This window comes from Lagopus muta, chromosome 19 (genome assembly GCF_023343835.1).
Source record: "Lagopus muta isolate bLagMut1 chromosome 19, bLagMut1 primary, whole genome shotgun sequence".
Lineage (NCBI taxonomy): Eukaryota > Metazoa > Chordata > Aves > Galliformes > Phasianidae > Lagopus > Lagopus muta.
Genome location: NC_064451.1, coordinates 5,323,238 through 5,345,837, shown reverse-complemented (window position 1 = coordinate 5,345,837; position 22,600 = coordinate 5,323,238). Strand labels below are relative to the sequence as shown.

Sequence of the window (22,600 nt, the reverse complement as noted above, 5' to 3'; positions counted from 1 at the left end):
GGCGTGAGGCGGTGCCGACGTCACGGGGTGCGGGCAGAGCACGGCGCCGCCGCACCTCGTGGTGTCCCGGTGCCCGGCCCGCAGAGAGGAACGCGGCGCGGAGCCGCCTCCGCTCCCGGAGCTCCCCGGTGTCGCGGGGCGGTCGGAGCGTTCCGGCCCGGTCGGTGTTTCCTAGGGGGAACACGGCGGGTATCCGGTGCGGCGGCCCCGGCTGGCGGAAGTGACGGAGGGGTTTGTTGACAGCGGAGGCCGAAGCGGGGGGAGCGGGGCCCGAGGAGGACGCGGAGCCGGGGAGAGCCCGGGACCACCGCCGGCCCCATCCGCCGCGCTGGGCGGGGCCTGGGCCCAGGTGAGTGCCACCGGTCCGCTCCCTCGGCCGGGCTCCGGGCGGCTGGGGGCGGCGCCGCCCCTCCGAGGAACCGCCGCTGCCGGCCCGAGCCCCGGCGGGACCGCGGGGACGGCGCGGTGACCTCTGGGCGCCCCGGGAGCGGCCGGGCCCCGCGGGGCTGCGCTCGGGACTGCGGCCGGCCGGGGGCCGTGGGGCCGCGCACCTCCTCTGCGGCCCCGGGGGATCGAACGTGGACGGGGAACGTTCGCTTGGCTGCTGCGAACAGCTCCGCTCCGTGTTCGGTTTCCGTGCCGGAAGGCAGCGGTGACATTTCTTGCACCCGTGGCGATTCCCGCACCGGTTGCGATGAGCCATTAATGAACCGAAGCGCGGCGGATCGCGGCGTGAGAGGCCAGCTGAGTGACAGTGCGGTTTTCCATCAGGACGTGACCCGTGCCACATTCTGCGTTTGCGTTAAATTGGTTCTTTTAAAGCCGTTCCTTGCGGTCGGGTCACATCCACACGCGTCGTTTGTCCTCTCCTTGGACCAATCGCTGGTGCTGGAAGCTTTGCCAATCGCGTTTGTGGCAACATGAGCGTTGTGCCGCTGGCACGAAGCCACAGTGAGTCAGGCTTGGAGAGAGACCGAGAGAGAAGATGGTCTGAAGTTCAAGGTAGAGATTGGCACGGGCAGCCCCAGAGCAGCGCCAACCCTCGTGTGCCAGCGCTGCCAGAAATGCCCTAACGCTGCAAACGTAGCCTGCAAAGAAGCAGCAGTTGCCAAAGAAGTTGCCTGGATCTGCGAGGCTGCTGATGGGGGAGTGAAGCTGCGTGTCTCAGCACTGCAGTTTCCTTTGGGTGCTGGGAGGGTGCTGTTACTCCACAGAAGGCTGCAGGAGGGTACATGGGGTTTTGTATGCCTGCTTCGAGGTGCTCCGTTCCTCTGTGTGCTAAAATGAAAGCAAAACCACACAGAAAAATGAACTGGAAAGAAGATGCAGCTGCATTTCTAACTTTTTGATTCCCGCACTTGAACTTTTTTTGCATCTTTTACTTGGCCATACAGAAACACGTGCAGTAGGTAGCGTATTGCCCGTCACTGGGAAGCATGGTGACAGGCTGCAGGGCAAGCAGCTTGCTGATGTACTGCCTGCAGAAAGCTGCCCGAGGATAGTGATTAGGCAAATGCTAATGATTTGTCAGCATCTCTATCTTGTTTATTTTTATCAACAAAGCACACTGAGCTTATAGCTAGGGATGATATTGATCAGTGCAGCTGTTGACTTCATTACTTCCCTGCCCACATCGTGTCTCGAGGCTGGTTAGAAGAGGAAGGGAGCAACCTGTACAAAAGGACCACGGTCACAGCTGCAGCTTGGGTGCTTCTCAGATGTGCACAATAAATCACAAGGATGAATTTTCTCTGTAGACTACGCTCCGATGTCGGATTTTGTTGGTAGAGTGCTGGGAGCTCAGAATTTGAAGTGCAGCTGATTTCTCCAGGGCTGGGATCAACATCGTGCTGCTTGCAAGGGAGGGTTGTTAGAGCAGCAGGACGCCAGTCCTTGCCCTCTCTAAGCTGCTTGGACAAATCCCAAGCACTGGTCCTGTCAGCAGCACGTAATAATGAATTGTTACTGAGAATTTAGAATTTGGTTTAGTTCTCTGTCCAGAAGCAGTAAAAAATGGTAGAAGGCTGGCTCCAGTCCTGCTGTCTGATGGCATGGGTGGACTGGTAGGGATAGCAGAACGTGTTTCCCTCCTGGCTCAGATCTTCCTGTTGATCTGGCCTTTCTGGAAAGATTCTCTCAAGGAAGCTTCAGGCAAAATACGTTCTGGAGGTGAAGCAGTTGCATCTCTGAAGCAGACACCATGCAGAGTGCAGGACAAGCTTCCTCCCACATGCATCCTCTTAGGCAGGATCTCACTGCTAGCAAGGCAGTGCTCTGCTCTCAGTTGCCCATGTACTCCTTGGATTTCTCTTCTGCCAACTATAGAGGAGGGAGCTGTTGATTATGGATTTCTTTCTCTTTTAGAACAAAGCTTACACATTTTCATTATTTGTACCATGCACATCTCAAAAGTCTCCACATTACCACAACACCCGTAAGAAGTCGTAGTAGTGCTGTTAGATCCAGGCTCAGCAATGCAGGCAGGCTACCTTTTAGACTTTTTTGGATCAGCACATTAAGTACATTTTTGTGATTGCTGAGTTTTTATTCATTTTCTCCTCTGCTGTTGCTTGGAGACCTTTTCCTTCTTGAGCCAAAACCAGAGAACCTGCCTGAGATCACACTGAAAAGGCTGTGAAAGTTCTAGGTCAGAACACAGCAGGTCAGGAATTTGGGATTTAAACATGATTCTTACAGTTATTTACAGGTACAGTTCCCAAAAGTGTTATGGGAAGGAGAAATTACTGATCCAAGTGAAACCAGGTTCTGTCCTGGGTTTGTCCGCTTACACTGGAGCAAGATTTGGCCCAGGGAGACACGGGCTGGGGTTGGTGTACCCCAGGAATGATGCAGCACTGCAGTTCCTCCTGCTACGCAAGAAGTAGCTCTGCTCATCCCATTTGCTTCTTGAGAGGCTCCTTTCTGTCTCGGGTTTATTCCTTGGTCGAGTCTTTGTCCCTGGCACTAAAGCATGCTCTTAAATAAAGAATTAATGAGACACGAAAGGAAGAAAAGAGCTTCGATTCACAACTCGTGCAGCATAAGGAGGCACCAGAAGGCTGGGAGCACGGGCTGCCAGGCAGGCTCAGTCACAACTGTGTCCTGTTTCCCGCAGAGACCATGTGGTGCTTGCATCTGAAAGGTTACCTCATCCTCAGCTTTGGCTGATCCTTCATCCTGGTGGCACAACCCAGATGGTGGCTGAACAGAACATCTGGAAGGGGAGGGAGGGTGCCTGAGTCACCAGGAGTGCCCTTGGGGTTAGTGCTTGAGGCAAGGAAACTGAGATAAATGCTGAGAGTGAAGGAAAAAAAGGAGAGCATCTCTGGCTTTCTAAAGACAAATACCTTGATCTTTGCAGCTGCAAGAGAATAACAGACATTTTGCAATAGTTTCCCCAGCTATGCTGCACAGAAGAATAACTGACTCCATAGCACCGATGTCCTCAGTACAGCAGGAACTTACCTATTGAAAAGACACAGATTTCACCTCACAAATAAACATTTCAATGCAGTTTGTGTGTGCTTGTGGAAATATGTTGAAGGGTTCACATTAAGGTTGCTTCTAATATGATTTGGCCCTGTAAAAGTGAAATGGTCTTCAGTCATTTCTCCTAAACACCCTCAGTGCACTCAGCTAGTTCTGCTTCAGTGCCAGTGAGCAAGCCTGAAAGCCAGAGCTATGAGATTTTTGAAATAAGGAAACAGACAGGACTAGCTTCCCCTAACTATCTGCCTCACTATCCTCCTTTGTTCGGTAGTAAAAACCAAGGAGGGCAGAAGCCCCTTGCTTTTTTCCATGTTGGTCACTCATACTTTTTATGACAGAATTTGGAATGTTTTAGTGAGTTCAGCTGCCTGCACAGTGTCCAGCATCCCCTCTGGTTTCTGATCCACTTCATGGTCTAGTTCAAACACTTGCATGGAGCTTCTGGCTTGGAGCTGCAGAGAAACATCCAGCTTGAACATTAAGCTTCACTTGAAATGGCAGCAAACAATTACAGACACAAGGTTTGGGGTCACCAGATCCCACTGTGGCTATGCAAAAGGATCTTCCCAGCTGTACCTTCTCTGGTGGTTTGTTCAACCCACTCTGAAGGAAACCAAGCAATGTGGTTTCCACCACTTCCCCTTCAGAAGCCCTTTGTCAGCCAGATAACTTCTGCACTGAGGAAACATGTTAGGAAATGAGGCTATACAGCAAGAAAATGTTTCACATTAACTCATTCCCCCAGTGAGGGAATTTAGTGCACAGCCCCAGAGGGACCAAACCACTGCAGGTTCTTCAGAGGTCAGCAAGTGGCAGGCTGTAACTGTAACTATTGACATCCTGCTGGTACAATAGCTGTGCAGCATGCTTTCCAATGTGCCTTTCTTAACGAGTCCTTTTTTCTCCTCCACAGCTGCCCTGATGTCCCTGTAAATTCATCCTGGAATTTCATTTGAGGAAAGGATCTTCTGAATCAAAAGCTTCCTTCTGTTTTCCCCTCCCCCCTGCTTCCCTGAAGATGGCATCCGACAGCCCGGAGTCACTCATGACCTTGTGCACAGATTTCTGCCTTCGCAACTTGGAGGGGACTCTGTGCTACTTACTGGACAATGAAACTCTCCGGCTCCATCCTGACATCTTCTTGCCAAGCGAGATCTGTGACAAACTCGTCAACGAGTACGTCTGGGCCTATGGAGGAGCTCCTCTGGTTTGGATGGGAGCTGGGAGCTTGGGAAGGGGGAATCATGGTTTTCTAAAAAAGTGATGGAAAGGATACAAGGAAAAAAATGGGAGGAATTCATAGGCCTGGTTTGGTTTTTTTGTTTTGTTTTGTTTTGTTTTCTGGTGAGCCTCATATTGGAAATAAGGATTTGCATGAAGGAATTGTCCCCTGGGAGTTATTGCATCCCAGCAGTCACCATTTCCATATATGTAAACCCTGAGTGAAATGAACAGTCCCTGCTTCTTCCAAGAACATCAGTAAGCAATAAAGAGGCCTCCCTGTTTCCCACCACTGAACCATTACAACTCTCTCTCAAACCAGAAAAATAAGAGTACAAAGGACTAACAGATGTCGCATTTTAAGGCTGCTGCTCCCATAGCTTCACAAGGCAACCTGTTTCCAGGCCTTTATCATTTGGCTATTAGTTTCCCTTGGCTGAACCCTTGCTTATGATGTCTGGCAGAAAACTGCCAAGCTTATTTTTTGAAAATGAAAAATCAAGTTAGTAGCTTTAAACAGCACGGAAAAAAAAAGTTCTAGAGTCTGTGCTTGGCAGAATCCAGTTTACTCAGAAATACATGTGACCTTGCACAAATCATTGCCTTAGATTTTCCTAAGGACTGTTAGTTTTGTGGAGGAAGAGCTAATAACTCAGCCTCCAGGAGGAAGTCTGTGCTCATGCACTCGGTAACATCTTGTCAGAGCCAGGAAAGGTGCCAGAGCTGTAACTGAGCCTTTGTCTTCTGTTGTGCTGTGCTAACACCATTGCCTCAATACAGGTATGTGGAATTGGTGAAGACAGACAGCATCTTTGAACCCCATGAAAGCTTCTTCACCCTCTTCTCAGATCCACGGAGCACCAGGCTAGCTCGGATCCACTTGCGGGAACAGATCGTGCAGGACCAGGATCTGGAGGCCATCAGGAAGCAGGTGGCATTGCAGTGACTGCCTCCAGCTGCCACTTCACATGGCAGCACTGTGGTGTGGGGACCAGCTAGAATCCCAGAAATCCCAAGATTCCACACAGGTTTCTCTGGGAGAAACTCAGCATCTCCTTCCTCAGCTCCTACAGCTGCTGTAGGGAATGGGGTGGGGATACTGGTCAAGTTTGGTGGTACAGGTTCTCAAACTGTCCCTGAGAGGTGTTGTAGGGAGCAGGGTGGGCATTCCGCCTTTGAAATTCTTGTAACTGTTCCATTTCCCATCTTCCAGGATCTTGTTGAGCTCTACCTGACTAACTGCGAGAAGCTGACGGCCAAGAGTCTGCAAACTTTGGTGAGCTTCAGCCACACGCTTATTTCCCTTAGCCTCTTTGGATGCTGCAATATCTTCTATGAGGAAGAGAACCCCGGAGGCTGTGAAGATGACTGCTTGGTGAACCCCACTCGCCAGGTTTTGGTCAAGGACTTCACTTTTGAAGGCTTTAGCCGCTTGCGCTTCCTGAATCTGGGCCGCTTGATTGAAGGGGTCAACGTAGAGACATTGCTTCGGCCTTTGACCTCCCTTGCTGCTCTTGACCTCTCTGGGATCCAGCTGAATGATGTGGGATTTCTGACACAGTGGAAGGACAGTCTGGTTTCCTTAGTGCTTTACAACATGGACCTTTCAGAGGAGCACATCCAAGTGATTGCACAGCTTCACAAGCTCAGGTCAGCAGATCTCTTCTTCCTTATTTGTCTTTATCCCACTGATAGGAACCATGCAGGTCTATTAGAATGGGATATGTGCCTTTTCATGGACAGCCATCCACTGCTGGCTTCAGCTTATAAACATTCCCATGAACAGGCTCATTCACCGACTCACTGCACGTCTGACATGGTTAAAGCCAGACTGGGTTTTGTTTGCAAAAATAGTAAATACACACACAAAGAAAGAGCTTCCCTTCTCCCTTCCCCCCCAAACAAACAAACAAAAAAAAACCAGCAGAACTCCCAAGAGATGACAAAAAAAATGGCTGTAGATGTACACAGATACTGGGATAGTGGTAATCATACTGAAATTCGGTCCTTCAAAACAATTGTTAAACAGGAGCACCCAGACTTTGCTCTGAGGTAGAATCACAACAAACTCAACTCAGAGCATCTGCTCATTGCACGCTGTGTAAGTGCGCTGCTTGTGGATGGTGCAATCAAGGAACAAAACAGTGCAAAGAAATAGCTGACAGCACTGACAGCAAAATGGCTTCCTGACACGGAATTGAGACAGTCGTTGTTCAGACTGCACAGTGGTATCAGAAAAAGGATCCAGAACTTTCTCACCCAAAAAGAAAGGGGTACCACGTTAATGTACGACCCTGGAGTCTCAGCCAAGCTTCTGGGTAACACTGACTAAATCCAAGTGACTTTAACTGCTGGTGAGCTGCAGTGAAACTTGGTCTATAATATGTAGAAGATACTTTTGTTCGTATGATGTTGGTTTCTGTCTTAGGCAGTTTAGTTTCTCCTGAAGGATCTTTTCTTGGCAGACAAGCAGGCCCTGTCCTGTAAGGGACATTTGCACATTATAGCCAATGAGATTGTCCCACAACTTCCTCAGCTCCAGGGGTTTCCCCAGAGCTTAAGCATTTAAATATCTGAAGGTAAATGAAATAATTAAGAGAATAATAGCCTGGGGTGGAAAAAAAAAAAAAAGAGATTGGGAATGCAGACAAAAACTTGTGTCAGTTAATTTGTGGGATGAAGCAACAGATATTTCTGGGAATGCAAAGATCCTCTAGTGCATCTCAGTCACCAGGCAGAAATGCTCAGGTGGGCGCTTTGATGGAGCTTGGGAAAGGCAGTTCCTGAGCCTAGAGCAATTTCCTTTGTGATGGCATAGCCAAATGACTAGTGCTCCATTTTAAGTAGACCTCCACTAGATATGTGTGCTTCTGGTAGACACAAGGCCAGATCCTGCTGCCTGATCCTACAGAACCACATTCCTGTATCTTAGGAAGGAAATAACAATCACCACCACAGTCTGCTTGTCATTTTCCCCTGGCACAGCCACAGAAACCCCGCTGATGCTTTCCAGGCTCTGAGCTGCTCTCTGTCATTTGCAGACACTTGGATATCTCTCGAGACCATCTGTCCAGTTACTATAAATTCAAGCTGACCCGTCGGGTTCTAAACCTGTTTGTGGAAAACTTGGTAAACCTGACCTCGCTCGATATCTCAGGGCACACTATGCTGGAGAACTGCACTATCCCAAACATGGAAGAGAAGATGGGCCAGACAAGGTAAGGAAACAGCAATTACTGAGGTCTGCTTGGATTAGCTGGATGGGTCAGAGATGAATTACAAACTGTTCCCACTTTTGGGCTTCCAAATTCTGTGGGCCTAATTGATAGTAAAAAGCAAGATACAACTGTTGCTGGTTCTCAATGCTGAAGTCTAGAGTGGGAATCAGCTGTGATTTTTGTAAGTGACACTGGTAAGGACACGTTAGTACTAACAAAGATTTGTTCTGCCTAGCTTACATACATCTCTACATTCCACATAGATTCTTCCAGAGGTCTCTTGCAGTGGTTTATATATCCAGAGCCCTTTACACATTTACACACAAAAACACATAAAATACTGACTGAAATTAGGCCCTTCTGAGACAGGAGGTTTTATACACTCAGTCAAGACATCAGTGTTCATAGGATGACTGAGTGCTTTAGAAACTTAAAATCTAAAGGCAGATTTTCAGATCTGACCTGAATGCTGCACAGACCAACTTTTGAAAATCTTGGTGCACCTCAGTAGGACAGACCTGGAGGAGTGGCTTTCCAGGTCAGCCAAGAACTCTGCCCTCCTGTTTGCTAAGCACTTACTGGACAAAAGCAAACAAATGAGACAGTACTGTCTTCTTCACAAAGTTGGTTTTATATATATATATACATACACACACCAAGAGCCTATATATATTATATATAGGCTCTTGGTCAATAAGGAACATGGCAGCAATAAAAGAAGTGTTGTTGCATGATCACAGAAGCAGACTAGCATGTTTATCAGATGATACACCATCAAGTTTGCAAATAGTTTAGATCAGTGAAATCCACATTCCTAAGAAGTCTTTGCCCTAGCTTGTTACATTTCCAGGACAAATTCTGTCCAGGAAAGCTGCATTCTGACATCAATTCTTACTGCTGTTTTAATTCCTCAGTGTGTTTAGCCTTTTGCTCAGGTTCACCTGGGACTCATCGTGCCTGTTTAGGTTTAGGAGAAGCTGGTTGGTGCACAACTGAAATATAGATATTATCACTCTAGTTACAGAGCAGTACAGACAAAGTGAGCAGAGAACAAGCAGCTGTCTCTGTGGCCTGGAGAAGCAGGGTACCAACATGACTCACCTCTTTCTTTCCTCAGCATTGAGCCAGCAAAGAGCAGCATTGCTCCCTTCCGGGGTTTGAAACGACCACTCCAATTCCTGGGCCTTTTTGAAACATCTCTCTGCCGCCTGACACATATTCCAGCCTACAAGGTAACGAGGGTGTCAGAATATTGGTAGTAGGTACTTGGTAGAAGTTCAGAGATCTGCCTGCTAATAGAGAGGAGTTCTTAGGGTTTTGTGTGTGACAATTTAGCTCTCACCTTTCAGTAGCTACTTGATAATGCAGGAGGGCAGTCAGAAGGCAAGACCCACACCCCACACAGCTCTTACAAGTGCTAAAGAAACGAAAACAACAACAGAAAACACCAAACGCCTCTTAGAGAAGGGCCTGAAGAAATCATCCTGACTGAAGGACCAGGGTGTCTGTGACTACCAGAGATAGCATTTTGTGTCCTTCTGGGCTGAGAAGTAACTCACCTTCTTTGCTCCCATCATGGGCCTAATCCTACAACAGGACAGAGGACAGTTGTACCCTCTGACCTTTCAGACCTACCCTGGAGTTCTCACACCAGCTTGTTTTCTTCATTCTTTCTTCCCTGTCTCTTGTTCCTCCATGCCAGGTGAGCGGAGACAAGAATGAAGAGCAAGTTCTGAACGCTATCGAGGCTTACACTGAACACCGGCCAGAAATCACTTCTCGTGCCATCAACCTCCTTTTTGACATCGCCCGTATTGAGCGTTGCAGCCAGCTGCTGCGAGCTCTCCAGGTAAGCATCACGTGAGCATTTAACTCACACTTACAAGGGAAATTTCGCAGTCCCAGCCTTTTCTTCACCCTGAGACGCCACATAATTCTGGAGAAAGTTCCAGTAGAATGGTAGAACTAAGTACCTTCACCTCATGAGCATCTTCCTGCAACACCTGAGCTGTGCATTCCTTGTAGCCTTGTAACAGCCTTTGCCACACACATCCATAACCATCACTCCAAGACTCCACAGCAAGTCAGTGGCACTGAAACTTCACCTTCTTTCCTTGCAGCTGGTGATCACAGCCCTCAAGTGCCACAAGGATGACAAAAACATCCAGGTGACAGGCAGTGCTGCACTGTTTTACCTGACCAACTCCGAGTACCGCATGGAGCAGAGCATAAAGCTGCGACGCCAGGTCATCCAGGTGGTGCTGAATGGCATGGAGTCCTACCAGGAAGTCACAGTAAGAGCTGCCCAGCTTGCTTTGGCTCCCATAGTTCTCCTTCCCCGTGTTACATCTTTAGCTTGGTGTTAGGATTTGCATTTTCTAAGCCTCCAATACATGAGCTGAGGCAGGCATCAGAGAACCTATTGCCCAGATCTGCTTTTTGTCTTCACTCAGGTGTTAGGGATTACACACAAGGTGCTCCTTATCCATGTGATGTTCTCCAGAACCAGGAGAAGTAAGTGATAATAGCAAGGCACCTTTTTAGCTGATGTTAGTGGTCAAAAAATGTATAACCCACAGCATAGATGTCCAGCACAAACTATGAGTTGAAAATGGTGAGGGTGTTGGGGGCATTTAGTCAACAGAAAGAAACAGTATGCCAATGCACTGTCATCAGAAGTGCTGACACTGGGCTACAGCAAGTGACTTCTGAATAGAAAGCTGATAGACAGTGAAGAACTGGCTTAGAAAGTGACACGTACTGGGTGATGGGGTGGCCACTTGAGACCAGAGTGACAGTGAGGAAGAAGTACCTACTGAGAGCTTAGCTAAAGCAGAGTTCTAGGGAGGAGGGTAGCAAACTGTAGTGCTATGATTTCAGTACCAAGCAACAAGGGAACATGAGGTGGTTAGGTCATGTTTTCATAGCCACCTGGTGCAGAATTTGCTTCCTTATGACCCAGGTACAGCGGAACTGCTGCCTCACACTGTGCAACTTCAGCATTCCTGAGGAGCTGGAGTTCCAGTACCGCCGAGTAAATGAGCTGCTGCTGAACATCCTCAACCAGAGCCGGCAGGATGAGTCTATCCAGCGCATTGCTGTGCACCTCTGTAATGCTCTGGTCTGCCAGGTGGACAACGATCATAAAGAAGCTGTGGGCAAGATGGGTTTTGTCATGGTTGGTATGGTCCCAAGGTGTCTTCTTGTCCTTAACCCAAGCTACCACCATTTCCTTGCAGCCATGCACCAAATGCATCCAGGCAGTGAACCAAGCTTACTGTATCATAGAAGGGAGCATCTGTCCCAGCAAGGCTAACCTATCCTGAACCCTGCCCCTCCATGTGGCATGTTTTACTGGCTTGCAAACACTAGAAGTCATGGTCTGAGAGACAGGCTGTCCATGAAAGCAGTGTGACCTGACACGTTCCATCTTCACTACACCATGCAATTTCCAGAACTGGTAAAACCTTTTGACTATTTCCTTCTGCACCTCCCTGAGTTTGCATCAGATTTCCAACTTACACCAGTGCATATCTCACCCATTTAAAAGAACTGCAGAGGCCGCTGCTTTGTTGCAGTTACACCACATTCCAAACTTTGACTGCAAACCCAGCAGTTCAGGGAGCGTGACATAGTTTAGCTCTGCAAATACTTGCAACACGGAACATAACCTAGTGCCACTGGTTTAGAGAAAGGTGTACTAGTTAGATAGTCTGCAAAAGGTCAAAATTGCATACACTTACAGTTTGCTGTAGCCAGCTCTGCAGCAGCTGAACCTGTTGGTTTTAGCTCTGTGATTCTTGAACTGTTCTCACTGCTCCCCTTTCTCTGCCCACAGACAATGCTAAAATTGATTCAGAAGAAGCTGGCTGATAAAACGGTGAGTGTTACCCACTAAAATGTATAAATAATATTTTCTTTACTCTGACTTGGGCACGGAGATAGTCTGGAGTGCCAGCCCAGCTTCTCTACCTAACATGGGAAATCCCAGCTGGTGCTGCAGAATTTTCTGTCATAGTGGTGAGGGCTGAAGGGACAAACATAGCAGGGAGACAAAAATAGTTAAAAACAAAAACCCACTTGCAAACAAGTTGAAAGCAAATAACAAGATTTTCTTACCTCTGAAGTTATCTGGGGTGATGTCAGAGATGAAGCAAGTATTTGGTTTGCGCCGGGCTCTTACATTAGCAAAGCTGTTTCTTCATCCTTGCAGTGTGATCAGGTGATGGAGTTCTCATGGAGTGCCCTCTGGAACATTACTGATGAGACTCCTGACAACTGTGAGATGTTCCTCAACTACAGCGGCATGAAACTGTTCCTGGAGTGCTTGAAAGTAAGTAGGGCTGGTTTCCTCTAGATGAATGCTGACATTAGCAGCAGAGATGAAAATAGCTAAGCTAACTCATAAGCAATACTTCCTATATTGCGTAAATGGAAGAAAGTTGCATATTTCATTCTTTCTGTGATCCAACCACCCAACCAGAAGAACAGAGAAACTTAAACTCAGCACATCTTCCTTTTTCCTGTCTTATACACACTCCTCCTTAAGCAGGGCAGCAGTGAAACGATAGGCCCTAGCCTGTGATGTTCTCATATCACACATCTCTTGAATGCTAGAGATACCATTGGAAATCTGCTAAAAAAACACTGATAGCTACCCAAAAATCCTTATCCTTTCTAGATGTGCTTTCTCCATAGTTTCTCATTCCTGTTGTCACCATATCTCTGCCACTGTACAATCCTGTCTCTTACTTTCTTAGGAGTTCCCAGAGAAACAGGAGCTGCACCGCAATATGTTGGGCCTCCTGGGCAATGTGGCTGAGGTCAGGGAACTCCGTCCACAGCTCATGACCTCCCAGTTCATCAGTGTGTTCAGGTGAGTGCCTAGCTAACAAACAGCTGGGCTGGGGCAGGAGGAGCGCTCCAGAGCTCTGCTCCCACATCAGCTGGAGACTGTTCAGCTTTTGATGCATCAGATTGGGTTTTTGGTCATTCAAAAAAAAGCTAAAAGGAAATAATAAGATACCTTAGTGAATGCATTGGATTGTAAGGGTTTGGTTGTGATGTTAATGCTGCTAAAAAGCTGCATCTCTGAAGGGCACAACTCCTGTTTCAGGCTGGAGACGTTTTCTCAATAATCATCTCTGATGTAGGTAAAAGATGTGATTGTTTTGGGAAGATGCTGAATAAGGTTATTCTGGCACCTCTAAACGATTTCTTCTCCCTCGGCAGCAATCTGCTAGAGAGCAAAGCAGATGGGATTGAGGTATCCTATAATGCCTGTGGGGTGCTCTCCCATATCATGTTTGATGGTCCGGAGGCTTGGGGTATTTGTGAGCCCCACCGAGAGGAAGTTGTAAAGAGGATGTGGGCAGCCATCCAGAGCTGGGATATCAACTCCAGAAGAAATATCAATTACAGGTGAGAAACAGAGGAGTTTGGCCCATTTACCCAGAGCCAGGATTGTCACAGAAAGCAAACACCAGCAGATGAAAGGAAAGAGATACAGCCAAGCATGGAGGCTCTGCTTAGAATGGAGGAGAAATCCTTAGGAATGTATTCTTCAGTGAGAGTTTCACATCTTCCTTTGAGTCAGGGTAGCATGTTACACAGGCTGCTAAAATTCGATACCTTGCCTGGCAATTCTTATGGGAGGAGCATGGGAACACAGCAGAATTTATCCTGCATGTTTCTGGTGGAATTGTGTAGTTCAGGAAACCCATGATCTGACTGGCTGGTGAGACTGACTAAATGATGTTCTCTGAGACTTCCATCCTTTGCACCTCTTCAGTACTGCTTAATTCTGTAAGTCACACGCATTGCAATGCTTTCACTCTCCTTTGGAGAATATCTAGACAGAGTGTCCAGAAATCTCTGAATGGGTTAAAAGCAGCTGGTGGCATCCTCCAAAGCTTTTCCTCTATAAGGGTATCAGGTATTCTGTTTTCCCATAGTGCTTGGCAGGGATCCCTAACAAATGGCATTCCAGTGCTTTTGCTACAGTATGCACATGTTATTGTCATAAGAAACAGAGCAGCTGTTGCATGTGAGCAGCTGGCATTGGATGGGTATAATTTTGCTTTGGACCTTCTACAGAGCTATCAGTGGTGCTGTTTCAGCTGTCATAAGAAAATGACTGACAGAGAATAGAAATCAGCTGACTTCTTTGCAGTTATTTATTTGGGCAGCATGTTTATGCTGAAGTGGTAGGGCCTGTAAGCCTGCCAGTATTGCCATGTGACACAGACTTGCTCTTTGATGCCAGAATCTTTAGCATGCTAAAGGATTTACTGCTACGGTGTCTATGAACACAGAGTATGTATTGCTCTGAGTGACAAAGGTGCTGAAAGAAGCAGTTCTTGGATTTTTAACAACTTCTACAATGTTTCTGTGCAGGTCATTTGAACCAATCCTTCGACTTCTTCCACAAGGGATCTCTCCTGTCAGCCAGCACTGGGCTACCTGGGCACTCTATAACTTGGTCTCTGTCTACCGTAAGTTTTAAAATCACATCCATTGCACTGCACAAGTTCACACAGTGGATCTAAGCTTCTTAGCAGAAAAACTCATCCCAGTTTAGCTATGTAGTTAGCAAGAGCCTTACCTGAATAATTTAGTAATGTCCAGGCAGCATAGCCATGCAATAAACAACACGTCGTGTATAGGAAATTTCTTCAATGTTTAGATCCCTCTGGCCGTGCTCTTCTCAGTCATTTTGTACCTTAATTTTACAGTCAACCCTTAACAGGTTGGCTCCATAAAAAATTGAAGTTTTGTTACTTCTCCAACAGCACCCCTACCCTCCTGCCACTCCTTATACTGCTTTTGGAAAGGTTCACAAGAACTTGTCTTATTCTTTCCTTGCAGCTGACAAGTACTGCCCACTGCTGATCAAAGAAGGTGGGATTCCCCTTCTGAAGGACATGATTAAAATGGCCTCAGCACGGCAAGAGACCAAGGAAATGGCCTGGTAGGAAACTAGTGCACTGTCATCAAACATTCAGTTTAACTTCAGTTTGGTTTCCTGTTCCCCTACATCAAGGAAAGCTACCAAAGAAAAGCTTGTGCTCTTTATGAGAGGTGAAATAAACACAAGTAGAGAGCAGGAAAAGGAAGATAGAAACAGAAGATTAGAGGTGTTTATACATTTGCAATAAGCACTGGTAATCAGTGGTTATGGATACCAGGCAAATAGGTTCTCAAAGTGGCAAGAAAGCTGCTTATTGCATCTCTTAACCTGATCGTCCCCAGTCATCACTATACTTCACACTTGAGGTGTGAACTCTGTCCAGAATATCAGTCTGTTAATGATGGAGCTGACTGCAGAGTTTAAATCAAAGGATTTTCAAAATATGGACAGAGCCCATCACTTTTGTGAGCCTTCCCAGCTTACTGTGTGACCTCCCTTTGGAGTTATTCTTTCAGTTTTCAGACAGCTGCAGTTTCTAATCACTGACAAACTGAGATCTGTAACTTCATATCTGCAGGATGAATATTAAAGAGAAATGTAGATCAGCTGGGAATATGTACCTTGTGGGTAGCAGGTACCCACAGCTGAAGGGCTGCTCAATGCTGGAGGTGGTAGAAGCCTGCAGAAGACTGTCACAGATTATGGAGATTACATATGGTGATGCAATAGTCCAAGAAAAATAAATGGGAAGGATAGAAAAAGCAGGGACAGGTAACAGTAGAGTGCATGGAAACCATTTGTATGCATGTGTTTTCTGATACAATTCAAAGTTATCTGATGATTGAGGCGTGGGGGTCATGAATGAATGGTCTGGAGATATACTAATATGACTTGAAATTCCAAGAGGATGAAATTCCAAGCTCTTAAGCTGCTTGTGTGGAGTACAGTGGTTTTGATATCAATATTGGTTGATGTATATCAGAAGAGACCGACTGCTACAAACAGCAGTCCTTGTGTTACTGTCCCACAGCCATAACACGACAAGCATTAAACTAAACCTTCTTCCCTTGTCCTGTTTTATCCCTAGGAAAGTTATAGAGCACTGCAGTAACTTTAAGGAGGAGAACATGGACACTTCCAGATAGAGGCAATCATCTAATGCCTCTTGCCAGCACTGTATCCAGCTTCTCTCTAATTCACTGTACATAGTGAGGACTCTTTCTGACCAACTCGCCTGTTGGAAGGAAACTTTATGTGTGTGTGTGAGACCCTCAGTAGATGAAGGTGAACAGGGGAGGGAGGGAGGGACTTTTTGCACAACAAAATGCTTTCCTTAAATTAGTGGACTTTTTCGTTATGAAGTTTCAGATTGAAGTTCTGTGTGTATGATTTCTGTATAAAAAGAAAACAAAAAAAGACAATTACATTATGTATCTTTTAACCTTTTTTTTTTTTAGACCATACAGAGAGCCCCAAATGATCACGAGCTTGAAAACCCAGTTGTGTGATCACTAGTGTGACATTTTCCTTCCCACTTTTTAGAAAATTCCCTTTTGCTGTATTGCATGAGGTCCTGCAATGCAAGAACACCAGTCCTGAATCAGCACTGGCCACTCAGTGGGTTTACAGGCAGAAGTGAGTTAGTTATTTGCTCTGAAGGTTGGGGGACACATTACCAAGAAGTCAGAGCAAAAGAACTGAACTTTTTGGTAATGTTTTTAAGTAGAGGAAACGGGGGAAAGTTATCTTTTAAGTCAATTCATTCTCCTAAGGGTTTTTTATGGTAGACTCCTATTAATGGAAGCACTGCTAAATGTATGTGGTTCATTTGGAAGTAAGAGGTTCCTGTTAACGTCAGGAATTCTGTTTTGTCCCCTTTGGCAGTTCTGTAGGATCTGCCAGCCCACCTAGACTCATGTGGTCAGGGATGACCAGTAAAACCAGTTACACATCCTTGGCAATGCAGAGCTTTTCCCTCTAAGGGAGCCTGTGCATAAAGGAACAAGGTTTGTTCACAAAGGGCTATACATCTTCATACCAGTTTTTTCAACACCTTTTTAGTTTTGTTCTGCTTCATGGAGAAGGGCTACAAATGCCAGAAAATGGCATCATAACCCCTACCAGGCCATGGGCCACGTGTGCAAGTCCCAGTAAATGACTGAAGCTCTTCTACCCTTCTTCAGCTTGCACTCAGTGGTAAAGTACCCTCACTGCAGCACAGATGCTGTCATTTGAGGTGCTAACATCTCCTTTAAGGCTGAGGAGTCTCTAGGAACCCTTTGGAATACCATCTCCTAAAACAGCACCTCTTGTTCCATCCCAACATCTTCCCCCTCTTCTGGCACTACTCTTATCCTACTGATAGCACTACCCAGTGCAGTCCCACTCCCATCAGCAGATTCACTCCAATTTATATGGGTTAGGGGAGAGGAGAGTCCCCACTAAGCTGGTCACAGAATCAGAGAATGGCCAGGGTTGGAAGGGACCTCAAAGATCATGAATCTCCAACCCCCTGGTCTTCACCTGTAAAACCCCAGGCCTACAGAGTCTTAAAAAGCCCAGGGCCAAAGGCTGCTTCACAGCCAGGCACTCAGCATCACGTTGTGCAGTTCATGCTCAGAGCCCCACTTGCCACAGTGCTTTCATAATTCACAGCTCTTCCCTTAAAAGTGGTTTTGAAAAGATTTTACATCTGCAGTGAGAGGAAACCGTGGCCATGTGTGTTAGGACAGGTCAGGCCTCTGGGACAGCACAGTAACCATTGCTGCTCTCTTCCCTCATTTACATTGCTTGCTGCTATGACTGAGGTTCTTCTGATGCTCAGAGTTAATGCTGTCATTACTGAGCGCATTATGGACAGATCCTAGGGACACAAACTGACACTTTAAATGACAGAACACAGCTGCCCTGGAGGGGTTGACTTTTTTCTGCCAACACGGTGTTACCCAATGTCTTTTCTTCTCTCTTTTTAACCATGTCATGTTTTGATATTGTGAGATCTGTACTTTTTCTTTAAGTATTTTTCAAACTATATATATATTTTTGTGTCACTTTTGAATTGTTTTCATACAGTTTGAAAAACTTGACAAATTACACTTTTTTGTGGTTGTTTGATTGAAATGTATTTTTCTCTCTTTTATTCCTGTTCCCTAAGAATTTCTGTCCCTGCAAGCTTTGAGACAGAGATGTTTGTTTCATGGCGTTTTCTGTGTAATGCTTGCTAATCATTCTCCTAGATGCAAAACTAAGAGCAGCTGCATATAGTGCTGACCAGCCTCCACGCATTGCAGGAGCCAGGCTTTGCTCACATTATTCTCTATGCAGTGCTTTCCTTCTGAAGTTGTCTCATGTGACAGTGCCAACCCACTAGATTTTCTTCCTTTCTGATGTCCACGCAGTGAAAACTTCCACCACTAAAATCTTGAATCAAGTGACAAGAAAACTCTAATGATTCTGACACTGTTGGCAAGGTGGGATTGGAGGAGATGGGGAAACAAGGTGGATACACTGTCAGAATCCTGTATCCTCAGTATGCAGCAGCCCTGCAGGAGAGACAGCTGGAGCACATCTCAGCCTTGCACTGTAACCAGGCTTTACTCTGAGATTTTGACAAAACTACTTCAAGGTTAATGAACAAATGGTGGCTTGGTTCCATCAGCCTGAAGGACCCCAAAAGTTCAAAGCAGTCCCTCTACAAGTTGAGCTGTTACTGAAATCACGCCTGCTGCAGCTGCACTGTGGTATCACAAACTAACAAACCTTTGTTTCAAAGCAAAGATAACTTCTCACTGCTCACGTATCCTCATGTACCTGAGTCTGAACCAGAAAAAGATTTCTGATTCCCAGGAATGTGGAGATTAATGGAGTCAGGCCAGCCTGCCAGAAAGGTTTAGCTCTGTGAATCTGCCATTTAACCATAGGGGGTGGGGGAAACTATCTCTGGTCTATTACAGCTAGCTACATAGAATCATAGAATCCTCAGAGTTGGAAAGGGCCTTTAAAGGCCATCTAGCCCAACTGCCCTGCAATGCACACTGCAGCTGGATCTGATCAGGTTGCCCAGGCCTTGATCCAGCCTCACCTGGAAAGTCTCCAGAGATGGAGCATCAACCACAACACAACACTAGGTAACCTGTTCCAGTGCCTCGCCACCCTCACTGTAGAAGACTTTTTTCCTTATATCCAACCTAAACCTACCCTCCCTGAGCTTGAAACGGCCAGTTTAGAAAAGAACTGTCCCATGTCAAACCCCATACTGCAGAGGAAGGAGGCTTCAGTTTCACACTCAAGATTATAGAAGCCAATCCTGTCTGAAAAACTATAACAGGGTTTCCAAATGTAAGGTGAAAATACAGGTGGAAAGAAGCTCACAGTCTGATCAAGTATGGCAGAGGGACTCCTTTTGCTTTGCAGTTGTTGTCTTATTCACACTCTCATTCATGTTTTTAGGTTCACATTTCCCTTAATACTCAAAAGCTGGGCAGGCAGAACATGAACCAACTCAGTAATTCTCTGCAGAGACTATTCCAGCAAAGGAACCCTCTACCTCCAGTGCAAGTAGTTTCCTTTCTGGCTGGAAAATGCCTCATGGCTCAGTGACCCAGCACAATGATGCAGCAGCCCTCGGCACGCGGGGTGTCAGGTGTCTGCCATTTTCCCTGGAATAGACATGACAGCAAGTTGGTGGGCAGCTTTCCACAGGTGCTTCCATTTGACAAGATCCATGGGAGGAACTGCTTGTACAGATTGGCATCTGTGTGCATGATGCTTAACGTGTAGCAGCACCAGACTTTCCCACTGAGACCATGCTGAGAAAGTTTAGCACTCACACTTGTGGCAATTATTAACAATGCAAATAATTAATCTGACCCTTCTGCATCATAGCTGTTATGGCCCTGCGCCTCTCTGCTAGCTCAGATATTATCTGTTCAGCACTGAATCCTACCCAGCCTCCTGTTTGAGTTGCTTTGGTCTCTGCGAAAGATGAGGGGAAGAAAAGCCTTAGAGCTGTGAGCTTATTCTATTCATCACTTGAAGATGATGAATTTTCGGGGCAGCAGAGGAAGGGCACTGCATTCAGGCACTGCTCCACAAGAAAAAACTTCTTGAGGCTGTTTAGGAAGAAGACTGCCACAGATGGGGTGTAGGGGGTGGCATGCACTGGAAAAAAAGACAATAAAAATTAGGGGAAACAGCTGATCTCCACGACAACCATCTGTACAAAGCAAAGAGGGTAACAGTTGTCAGGGATGGATGAAAAGATGGTACTTCAGAACAGGAATTAGGGAGATTTCCTGCTTCACTGAAACAATTCTGCTCTAACAGACTATTTTGGCTTCAGATAATTGTCACTGATTCTTTCTGTAATTCCTTTTTGTTTTAAAAAACAAACAAAAAAGTTTTTCAGCTAACCAAATAGCTATTCCCAAATTCTGCATACAGAAAATAATCTCAGTAATAATGAGCAAGCTTCTGCTTTTACTCCGTCCCTTGACCTGCCTGCATTGAGAGGCCTGGTTCAAACGTTTGTTCATGGTGAAACCAACCCCCCCCAAAAAATCATGCACAATTGTTCCTTCCTTACAATTCTGAACGAATTAACTTTTCTGTTGTATCCATTGGGATACTCTCTGTGTATTAAACCTAGTGCTTAACAACGTCTTTTTCCTTTGGTCTATGAGTGTGAATTACACAGGTACATTATTGGTCCATTTGCTGTCATATATTTCATTAAAAACAAAAGGAACTGCCATGTGTTGATTGTGCAGTTCAGTGGCTTTTGCTTTCATCACTTTGAGGGGTACAATACTGTTTGTCAATAGAAAAGAGGCATGGAGAAAGAGAGTATTGTTATGAAATAGTGTCAGAGGGGAAAAAAAGAAGTCAGAGCAATATTTGACTGTACAGATTGCCTCTGAACTCTGTAACAGATCTGCGGCTGTAGCATTCTGCAGCCTTAGCACTGCGAGTGGGCAGAAGCTGAATACTTCAAGAAAGACTCTTTTTAGTTTAAAACAGTCAGCCTGCTTTAAGGCCAGCAAGACTTCCTTCTTAAGACACTGACCTCACAAGAGTTCAACTCCCAGTGAATCCAGTGGTCACTGTAAAACCTCTGACGGGTCAGACTCTCAGTGGCTGAAGCAAGAGGAGGAGTTATGTGAAATGGAACTACAGACAGGGAGCTGAAAAGGTACCACACTGCAGAGAACAGAGATGCCTTATGCTTCCAGCAGCACGACATTCCTTGCTGGAATGCCATAAGGACGGAGATCCTCTGCCCAGAAACCTGTTCATGGAGGGTTTCTAACCAAGCCTGACATCAACCAGACAGCCCTTTGGGTTGGAAACCTTGAGGCAGAGATAAGCTCTCATTCAAGACAGGTTTCAAAGCTATGAAGAACAAAAAAAGCATAACATGCACCAAATTATTCTAACCACAGGAGGAGAAAGAATACATCCCTTAGGACAGATTATTCTGGAATATCAGAATGTTTTTGCTTTGAAGTGAGTAACGCTGTTACTACTCAAATTGCTCTCATTAAGCTTTAAAGTTCACACCGCTCCACAAAGAAAGGAAAAACACTTCCCACCTTTTTTTTCCTGGTTGCAGACAGAGGCTGATGTTACTGTTCTGAGCTCCCCACTGTTCTGAAAGGTTTTCTTTGAACAGAAAGATTTTCAGGATATTTAAAGCGCGCAGACAGTAGCAAGGCCACCTCCAAACTCTGTTTTGACAAGTGCTGATCTCATCTAGGAGGCTTCTGAGGGAGGATTTCCGTAGGTTTCTGAACTACCTAGAATAATTAAAAAGAAACAAGAGAAAAAAAGGATTTGAATGACCATTATAAAGGCAAATTCAGGCCATTCTCACAGAACCATACCTATGGAAGATACCTCTAAGACCATCTTGTCCAACCATCAACCCATCACCACCACAGCTGGTGAACCATGTTCCTATGTTTATTAACATTCCAATGCAGCTGTCTTAAATAAGTAATTTCTGTCACCTGTGCAACCAGGTGCTTCCCTGGAAGCAGCAAGTGGCCTCTGACATTTAAAACAGACAGAATTAATCAAAGTTAAGGGTCAAACAGCACCGAGGAATGAGCTGCTTTCCAGGGGCAGGAGGATACAATTGCAAAGAGTGAGATTCCTCTTTAGAGTGTACTGGGAAGGAAGGTAACAAAAGCAGCAGATAAACAGCAACAAAAAACACTCATTTCAGATTTTCTACAGGCTTTTGGTGAGTTCCGTCCTCTCAGAACAGACACAGAGGGCACATCTAAACAAGCTGAGGACTGCAGAGACCAAAGCATCGAATGCAGGGTGCAATTTGGGGCTGCAGATGGCTGCGCTTGGACGAGGACTGTTCTGTATTTCCTTCTAGAGCTGCCAGGAGAGCCCATGACCTCAGACACAAATGTCTGCACTTCAGATGTGTGAGCTGAGATCGGTTCCCTGGCAGCCCCTACCAAAGCTCTGCCGTGCTAAAAGAGCTCTGCTAATCGAGCTGCCTACCTGCGTTCTGCTATACACGTTTCTGAAACCACCTGATAAAATAAATCTGCTAGACCAGAGCAGCGTCTCACACAGAGCCCTCCAACACACACCTGGACGGGCCCCAAGCACCGCCGTGTACGTTTAGCAGTCAGTCCTCGGCTCTAACAACCCCGTTTCACCTCAGGGCCGCAGTACCCGGGGAAACAGGGCCGAGGGCCCCGCGTAGGGCAGCATGGCGCGAAGGGGTACTGGGCTGCGCCTG

General features: G+C 46.2%; 1 protein-coding gene and 1 long non-coding RNA gene across 2 annotated transcripts; one reads left to right on the top strand and one right to left on the bottom strand.

Annotated features, from left to right (window-relative positions):
* The first annotated feature begins 3 nt into the window (after positions 1-3).
* Positions 4-16,293, top strand: ZER1 (zyg-11 related cell cycle regulator). Its single transcript, XM_048965977.1, has 16 exons — positions 4-349; positions 4,403-4,665; positions 5,491-5,641; positions 5,924-6,360; positions 7,752-7,928; positions 9,046-9,160; positions 9,631-9,777; positions 10,049-10,222; positions 10,891-11,106; positions 11,767-11,808; positions 12,142-12,261; positions 12,689-12,804; positions 13,161-13,349; positions 14,325-14,422; positions 14,796-14,898; positions 15,926-16,293. Exons 2-16 carry the CDS (start codon positions 4,508-4,510, stop codon positions 15,981-15,983), a joined length of 2,301 nt encoding a protein of 766 aa, XP_048821934.1. The 5' UTR covers positions 4-349; positions 4,403-4,507; the 3' UTR covers positions 15,984-16,293.
* On the bottom strand, positions 16,221-22,559 carry LOC125702559 (uncharacterized). Its single transcript, XR_007380635.1, has 2 exons — positions 22,449-22,559; positions 16,221-21,632 (listed from the first exon to the last, which is right to left on the bottom strand). It is a non-coding gene; the product is annotated as an uncharacterized LOC125702559 (long non-coding RNA).
* Positions 22,560-22,600: the final 41 nt, after the last annotated feature.

Bases quoted from the DNA above. Each gene is read 5' to 3' on its own strand.
- ZER1 (XM_048965977.1), top strand. From the start codon at position 4,508: ATGGCATCCGACAGCCCGGAGTCACTCATGACCTTGTGCACAGATTTC. The intron at 12,805-13,160 runs GTGAGTGCCTAG...CTCCCTCGGCAG, and splicing joins CAGTTCATCAGTGTGTTCAG to CAATCTGCTAGAGAGCAAAG. The intron at 14,899-15,925 runs GTAGGAAACTAG...TTTTATCCCTAG, and splicing joins GAGACCAAGGAAATGGCCTG to GAAAGTTATAGAGCACTGCA.